At 43.5% G+C, this 8520-nt stretch overlaps 1 protein-coding gene across 2 annotated transcripts; it reads right to left on the bottom strand.

The window, feature by feature from the left end:
- Nucleotides 1–9: 9 nt before the first annotated feature.
- Nucleotides 10–6516, bottom strand: g3bp2a (G3BP stress granule assembly factor 2a). 2 transcript variants are annotated; one of them, XM_019862555.1, is made up of 13 exons: nt 6341–6516; nt 4822–4940; nt 4652–4733; nt 3382–3555; nt 3186–3276; nt 2964–3069; nt 2707–2887; nt 1998–2093; nt 1783–1885; nt 1629–1688; nt 1378–1509; nt 1139–1266; nt 10–416 (listed from the first exon to the last, which is right to left on the bottom strand). In XM_019862555.1, exons 2-13 carry the CDS (start codon nt 4914–4916, stop codon nt 132–134), a joined length of 1533 nt encoding a protein of 510 aa, XP_019718114.1. In that variant the 5' UTR covers nt 4917–4940; nt 6341–6516; the 3' UTR covers nt 10–131. The 2 variants fall into 2 exon arrangements, with proteins under 2 accessions (XP_019718114.1, XP_019718115.1); XM_019862556.1 differs by having other exon boundaries at nt 1148–1266; nt 6341–6515.
- Between the last annotated feature and the right edge of the window lie 2004 nt (nt 6517–8520).

Raw genomic sequence — 8520 nt, 5'->3', positions numbered from 1 at the left:
GGGATCTTCGGCTCACAACTAAATAAGATCGGGAGGGTGCATCACATTCCAAAGCAAAGAGGGAGCCAAAAAAAAAAACAATAAAACAAAGATGACATAGGTGAAGCCGATGGTACAACTCCCCATTCTCCTCAACGGCGCTGGGTTGTAAAGCGGCCTTCACCGAGGCCTCCCGAGCTCCTTCCTGACCCCATGCCCAGCTTGGGAGCCATGCCGCCCCGAGGTGGCGGCCCTCTGCCGTCGCGCTCTCGCATCATGCCGCTTCCCATGATGCCCCGGGGGCCCCCGGGTCCTCGATCGTTGCGCCTCATGTCCCGGCGGTCGTCGCCGCCTCCGCCCCGGATCTCTCGCTCGCGTGCCGCCCGAGTTTTCTTTTCCTCCACGTTAAGACGCACTTCGCCTCGAAACATGATGGGCTGCGGGAGGAAGAGCATACTCAGCATGGCAGACAAACGCCAAAACCAATAAAATACTTCATACGAGGAAAAAATTCATAATTTTCACATGACTGAATCTGTAAGGAAAAATATTTGTGTCTGTCTTCTATGAAGTCAAGCAAGGGAGAAAAAAAGATACTGGGTAAAAACAGTTTAAGAGCTTAAAATAGAGAAATATAACAAATTCTAGAAGGGGGAAAAAAATTGAATCAAATTAATCCGATCGTAGGACGGGAGTAACATCTTTAAATAATGTATTTACCGTATATACTTGCGCAGTCTTGTGGTGTTTACTGTGTAGTGAAAGTATCCCTGAGCATTTTGTGCAATATTATCATCATATTAATTTTTAAAAAAATCATGCAGTGCTAGTCTGTACAGTGCTGGACACTCGTCTTCACTTATTCCAAGGCAATTTTTTTTTTTTTACTTTACAAGAATCTCACGACATAACATCAAGCAAAAATGGTGGCTATGCAGATTAATTATACGCCTTCTGCCATCTGGTGAAAGGGCATTTAATTGTTCTGCCTGACACCATGAGTCACAGACATAAATAGATTAACAAAGATACATGAGGGTTTTTTTTTTTTTTTTTTTTATTTAGGACCAACTGTGCAGACCAGGGATTGAGAATAATTGACCTAAACCGAAGCACCACCCAGTGAGTAAAAAGGGGGTAATGAAATGTCAATACATGCCCCGTCTACCTTGGCCCCAAGGATTTTCTGCACGGGATCAGAGTCGTCAAAAACCACAAATCCAAAGTTGGGGAGCTTGCCGCTGATGCCCTTGGTGTTGATGCGCATCTCCACAACAGTCCCATAGGCTGCGATGTGGAAAAAAAGATCAAACTTATCCATGCACGATCTGGGATGATCGCAATCTATTCCGCCAAGCGTCATCTGAATGATGTTCTAAAATGAGACTTTGGGCGTACTCATGAAGAAGTCTTTGAGCTCGCCCTCGTCGATGTCGTGCGGGAGGTTGCCGACAAAAAGCTGGTGGCTGTCCGGGTAGCGCACGGTTCGCCTGCCATCCATTTCGCCGGGTTCACCTTCCCCTCTGCCGCCTGGGACAGGAAGCGCAGATAGAATTTATTTACAGAAAAATTCTTCCTGCGTTTTGTGGAGGTAAGAAATTGTGACAGCATTTGACAACCTGCAGTGTGACTTCAAAATTCACATTTACCTTTGTTAACAAAACTCAGGTGCGGTTTCCCCATTTGCGCATCCGATGACGGTACGCCATCTAGTGGTGGGAGCAAAACAAAGGGGGATCCACTTCAAATTTCAGTGAATTTGAAAGACTGTCACAGCAGAATACGAATGAAACTGGTCAGTACCTGGTCGGGGGCCTCGTGGGGGGAAGGTCGGTCGGTCGCGGGTGCGCTGGTCTCGTGGTCGGAGCGGCGCCGCCTGTGTCTCTGGCTTGGCATCTACTCGGGCCTACAGACGAATCAAGTAAAATTGTGAATGAATCTTGGAATTTATTTTCTGGAGACGCTGAGGACGACTAATGAATCTCAATGACAAGAGACGTGTTTCACACAATGGTTACTTGTGAGCTTGGAGCTTTGACAACGTGGGGTGAGATCCCAGAGGAGGTGCCGGTCGGGGGAAGGTTTTTGCTGGTCACTGAGGCCCATGAGAAGGACTTTGTGGGGGAAAGCAGAGGTGCAACTGTCTAATTATATAAGTTTGTACATCCATATTATGTTGAGGTTCACTAAAATAATAATAATAATAAGAAGAAGAAGTATGTTGCCAAACACCAATGAAAATCAGGTGTTACAATACCGTGTGTTCAAGATTACCATCTAAACCTCTCTCCACCATTCTCTTTCTAAGATTGCATTTTTTTTGCCATCTTTCAATTTCAATGTTTTAAATAAGGCTTTCTATGGAAAAGAAGGCCAAGAAATGCAGAAGGCTCGATAAAAAAAAAAAAAAAAAATTATATAATATTTAAAAAAGGATTAATTCTAGTACAAGAGTGCCAGTAGCTTGCAACAATTCAGATTTACTGTAAATCACATTTCTCCTCCACTGCAGACATTTTGCCACTGCAGGGTTTATTTCGGTTACAGTAACTAAGGAAACAATAGAGGGGGAAAAAAAAAAACTTAAGGAAAAAATTGATTTTTGATTGCATAAAAGGCAAGGTGATAGTGAAAAGAAAAAAAAAAAGCTTCAACCTAATTTGTTAAGCAGAGCTTCTGATCAATAAAATAATGTGTTTCAAGGCTTCTAGTTGCGCCATCACATACCTTGGGTGGCTCCTGTGCATGGGGTGGAGACTCCACCGGGGCTGGAGAGGGAGCCTTTTCCTCCATTTCTTCCAGAACCTTCTCATCCACTTCGGACTTTATCTCCTCGACTTTGGGCTCAGGCCCTGGCTCCATTTCCGGCTCAGGAGCCGGCTCCTCCATCGGTTCCTCCACCCCGTTACTGCGAAAAACAAAATGGGGATGAAATTTTACATCAAGTCTTCTAAGTCAATAGAAAGAGACGGGTCAGCGCGTACGTGACGGGGTGAGGCTCGTAGTAGGCGCTGCTGTTGGGGCTCTCTTGCAGCGGCTCGGGGGATGCCTGCCTCTCTTCTGGCTCCTCTTCAACTTCCTCCTCTGATTCTGAAGAGAAACAACAGCCAAGATAAATCAAGCTGAAACCGAACAAACATGGCACAGGCAGGGATGTGCCAACCAACTGTACCACAGCGCAATGACATCGCAGTAAAATATCTGACCTTCGTCAAGTTCGGCTTCCGAGTCGCAAAAAACTTCATCCTCGTAACGGAAGATGTCATTGTGTACGTAGAACTTGTTGGCCACTGAACCCTGGCAAAGGCGATTCAAAAGAGCAGCGCGTTTGGACGCTTGGTTAATTAATTGGGTTGAAACAGGTGCCGCAGCAACAAGAGCGCAACGCGCAGGCAAGCCTACCTCTGGGGCGAGCACAAACGTCTGCATGAACTTCCGCATGGGCTGCCCGTTATTGGAGAGCTCCCCAAGTACCTGCACCACGACGCCGTCGCTGAGCGTGGCGTGCGCATCCACGTGCCGGATCTTTGTGTGGCACTCGCTGAACTGCAGAGACATGACCTTCTTGTGGATTTCCTACGAGATGGACAACAAAAATTGTCAGTCAATCCACTTTTCGGAAAGTCAAGAGTAGCACGGTTAGATAGCAGTCAAATGATATGTCTTTGAACTCCGGCAGGATGTCGTCTTTCAAGTTGCTGTACGGTTGTGGAATTGCAGAGTGAGAGGCAAATGTTTTTCCTGGCAATTTGCAGCGCTATCAAATGATGATGAACATTTGTCGAAATGCCAGCTTCTTGGCAGTGTTGAAGGGCCGCATCTCTTTTGCGATGAAGCGAACTACAGTCTCTGTGAGGTTGCGCCATTTTGCACTGTTGCGTTTAAATTTAAGTTGTTTCAAAAACGCCCCAGTGGTAAGGGACTGTTGGCGGCGTTGATGGTCCCTCTGCCTTTTTGGTCGATGTTTTTTTGGGTCTGGCTGGGAAAACTGCTTATTGTATCTGAGGTGAAGTGCATGTTTTAAGTGTTGGTAAAGGTGTAATTACATACTGTAATATTTTTGTGTTAGATGTGTGCCAAAGGGCCAAGTGAGTGACCTGGAGAAGGTTATCCAGTGTGTGAGTGCGAGCCGTGGCCTAGAGCAGGTCCTTGTGCATGTTATTTTGTATTTGCGTGTTTTGACTGTTGAATAAATGGCTGAAAGTTCATCAACGAGGGAGACTCTCCTTACCCACATGCCAAGGCATTAAAGTACCCCAATTATCCCATTTTGCCAAACAGATGTCAGACACATGAAATGATTTAAACAGAAACGAATTACGAATTACGAATTACCAATTTTGCGCCAGCTAATGCTAAGAGTAGCGCACGTGCATAGGTAGCAGCAGGAGGACCAAAAAAACCCCCCAGCTCTATTCAAATACCGGGTCATAAATCTCTTAACAGTGCCCCGCTCTTGAACTGCTGAACAACCTGCTTGTTGCGTGTGTCACTCTCTCGACTCCAACATCAAAAGAGCCCCCTCCTAAAAATCTCTCACCGATTTACATCTCGAGGAAAGTTCTCATGCCTGGAAAACTCATAAGTTGGAGTATTTGCAGGTCAGGATTCCACCCTACTGCATTTTAGATGTAAATTTAAAAAAAAAAAAAAAACATTATTGGTGACCTACCGATTGCCCATACACCGCTTCCACCAGTTTCCCACTCGGGTCAAGACCCCCGTGAACATAGGAGGAGTTCCTCCCGTAGAACCTGACAACAAAGCAGTGTTAAAGAGTTAAGAAATTCACACTCCCCAAACAAACAGCAAAGCGCCTCGTACGTGTGCGTCAATCATTACCTGTGCAGGAAGTCTGGCGCCTTGTTCAACAGTGTGTAATACTGCCTCACAAACTCCCGCCCTACAAGCAGGGGACTTGGTTTCTCCATCACCATTTCTTTGGTAAACAATATTTAGTGCTGCAGGGCACAAAGAGAGGGTAAAGTTATTTTCACAGTTCATCCACAATAAACTAACAGTGTAACTTGTAAGTTTATTTGCCCTGCAGGGTTTTTTTCCTGTCCCCATTTAAATCAGAAATGGGTACCATCTTGATCATTCGAGAATGGGAAATGAGTAGCTCTTGTATGTCACAGGTTATTAGGAGTGACTTCCAACAGTTCCTGATACAGCGCGGTCCCGGTGACGTAACACGTTAAAAATGACGTCCAACCAGTGCAACGCTGTTCAGGCAATAACAACTTTAATGATGTCAGAAGTTTAGGTGCCCCAGAAAAAAGGCGGAGGTGGCAGCCTCCAAATTTTATATGCAGGAAAAAGACTTGATGAAATGAAGCATTAAAAAAAAAAAAAAAAAAAAAAAGCACAGCTTCTTTGCCCCACTTCTAGGCCTGCATCAGTCACAACAACAGCTGACTGTTAGCTTGGAGGCTAAATCAGAAGCTGCATGTCCATCAAGAGAGAAAGAGACGAAGGTTGATCTTATACAGGACACTGGCGACGAGGCGGCAAAAAGGCTGACTATTGTAAAATATCAGTGCCAGAATTGTGTTTTTGTAATCAGCCGTTTCGTACAGTCGTGGCCTGTATGCACAACACAAGCCTCCTCCTGTCTGTAGCATAATGTCATCTCTATTGATAGCGGACGCTGCGGCCCCTGGGCTTGTCAATGATCATCCTAATTAAAAACATGAATAAATTGACATTTTAACGACTCCTGCGTGTGATAAACAAACAAAAAATGTCCCCCTCCCGGCTACTCCGTGCTCACTCGGGTTAGCACCAGGGCTAGGCTAAATTGTGGCGTCGTCTTTATTTATTTCAGGCCACTCGCGGTTATATTGACAAGAATATCATGTACTGAGTCATCTTATAAGAGTTAACGCAAAGCGCGCAAGAATAACAAGACAATAACGGAGGCGCGTCGCTGAAATTAACATGAAATACAAATGTAGAGGGGGGACACACACAAACAACGACTCAACAGAAAGCGACTGTAGCAGTTGTAACGTCTACGTTAGGAATCGGTACATTAAATGCAATCGATGCCATCGTTTTCCACAAAAAGTAAAATGCATTATTTTTCATAATTTCTAATCAATTTGACTGTCGAGCCCCAACTTGCTCAGTCCTGTGCGGTCACTGGCAAACAATAGGCACGAGCGAGAAAGCACGGATTTTGCTCATTGCTAGGCAACGTGCAGCGTTTGTACCCCAAAAATTTAGTTTATATGATAACATCAGATTGCCGCCCGCTTCTCTTAACAAGCAATTAGACCAGACAATGCGGCTAAAGTTAGCATTTAGCTTGTCAGCCAGCCACAACTTTAGCTATGAGGAAGAATGCAGGCTAACTTACCGTGTTAAAGACCTATCTATACAGACAGAATGGATATGGTAATAATATTAATATAAGCGACGGTATACCGCAAATACACAGACAGGTGTTTACAGTTCTCTCGCCGACGATTTCTGATCTGCGAGGTATGAGAGATAGAACATTTAAAGCGATAGGTTTCGATTTATTGTTTTACCCCTGCGTTTTGGAGCAGGAGCCCCCAAGCGCGGCAATCTGACCAATCAACGACTCACTAACTATGACGAAACAGCAAAAATCCCGACCACGAAAATCTTCCTACAAATGGTTGAATTTGGGAGAACCTTATATCGTGCATGTTTTCACTATTTAAAGCGGTTCTTGGGTGTCTTAATAACCTTTTTGTGGCGTCCCCCCCAAAATACACAATAAATAAATAATGAAGAATTATGTTGCATTCGATGAAAGTGGGTAATCGGAGACATCGAACTCGGATTGTCCCATTCCGGATCTCAAAGCGTTCGAGGAGAACCTAAACAGAGATGGCTGATTGCAATAAATCATCACAACCCATTTCAACCCCCAGCAACCATCCTTAATGCATATAAATGACGCAATATCTTGTTTTCAAAGTATTTTATTCATTTCATCAAATAACTTCACGCAGGGAGATAACGGCATGTTGTGCTACGAGAAGTTATTTTGAATTCCTAAATTAATGTAATCATATTCAAATAAGATAAATATATGTTAATTATTTTGTATATTATGTTTTGCCATTGTCTATTGTCGATTGACGTCACATTGAAGACGGTAGGTCCGTTTTTTTCCAACTTCGGAAATCGGAAATCCCAGTCCTAAGGGGCGTTCATGTGCACGTTTCCAAGTCCTGAGTCGCAATTGTCTAACTTCCCATCTTCCCACTATCTTTGAACGCAGCATTATCCAACCCAATCCATTGGGCAACACGCACCATGACGACAGTATTGGCCTCGCCCCCAACAACTTTCAATAAAATGTTCACTTATGATGTGATAAAGACGTGCATGTATTTTTTTTACAATTTTAAACAGTTCCAGGGTGTCTAAATAATATGTTGGTGGCATTCTTTTAAATGCCGCAATGATAATTAATAAATGACAAAAAAAATTGATGACGTTTTAGCAAACTGACCAATCAGCGGCCTCCACTCAGCAACCCGCAAATATGTTATTCACTTGATTTATTTTTATAATTTTAAACAGTTCCAATGTACCTTCATAAAATGTGGCATGATTTTGTCAAAAGCCTGCAGATTTATTAACACTTAAGAAAGAAGATCAATCAGTGGCCCGACATTGGGCATCGCAAAGTATGACGACACAATGACACTGCGAGCGAGGCAATTTGCGGCACTGGTCAAGTCAAGTCAAGTCAAGTCAACTTTATTGTCAAATGTGCTCTATGTGCAACATACAGCACAGATGAAATTTCTTTCCTCTCAAACACAGGAGGGAGAGGAGCCGCTGCGGGTACCCACGCCACCATCAACAGAAGAGTTAACATAAAATGACAAATAACACGACACAAACAAGTCAACAACAACTACGACACACGGACAAATGAGGTTTAACAGCAGACAATAAATGTTCTTTTTTAAAAATGAAATACAACGAGTGCTTTAATGACATGGCAAAATTTTGTCAAACTACCCCAACTATCAAGAATCTATGACAATTTCGGGAACCGAAAAACGATTGACTTTTCACTGGGCAACACGAACTATTACAACACAAACTTGGCCCCACACCACCTTTTTTTAAAACAAGCTGTTCACTTAATTCTTTGACTGGCCTGCTGCGTTCCGGTTGGTTGCCATAGTAACCCATCAGCAACATACACAACATCATGTAACACCATACAAATTAAACTCCCCAAACTTTATTTAACAACAATTATTCAATTTACACACAATGCATAGAAACACGCAACCAGACAGGTAAAGTGCTTCATATAAAATAATCTAATCAAAAAGATTTTTTAAAAACGACAAAAAAATGTCAAAAGTAATAATGATACCTTTAAAGTGTCGATATGTGATTTGTGTCATAATTTCCATGCTTTTATTCGCCGCTCCGACTCTTAATGTAACCCGAGAATAATCGTTGTTCTTTAGTGTGTGTGTGTGTGTGTGTGTGTGTGTGTGTGTGTGTGTGTGTGTGTGTGCGTGTGCGCGCGCGCGG

Source organism: Hippocampus comes, unplaced genomic scaffold (genome assembly GCF_001891065.2).
Source record: "Hippocampus comes isolate QL1 unplaced genomic scaffold, H_comes_QL1_v1.1 scaffold7, whole genome shotgun sequence".
Classification (NCBI taxonomy): domain Eukaryota; kingdom Metazoa; phylum Chordata; class Actinopteri; order Syngnathiformes; family Syngnathidae; genus Hippocampus; species Hippocampus comes.
The sequence above is the reverse complement of the archived record's forward strand: the minus strand, read 5'-3'. Positions and strand labels throughout refer to the sequence as shown.

What these genes read in the sequence shown, in the direction of transcription:
- g3bp2a (XM_019862555.1), bottom strand. Translation starts at nt 4,916, where the DNA reads ATGGTGATGGAGAAACCAAGTCCCCTGCTTGTAGGGCGGGAGTTTGTG. An exon ending in ATGCACAGGAGCCACCCAAG is followed by an intron (nt 2,094 to 2,706) that starts GTATGTGATGGC and finishes TCCCCCACAAAG; the next exon opens with TCCTTCTCATGGGCCTCAGT. An exon ending in GCTCAAAGACTTCTTCATGA is followed by an intron (nt 1,267 to 1,377) that starts GTACGCCCAAAG and finishes TCCACATCGCAG; the next exon opens with CCTATGGGACTGTTGTGGAG.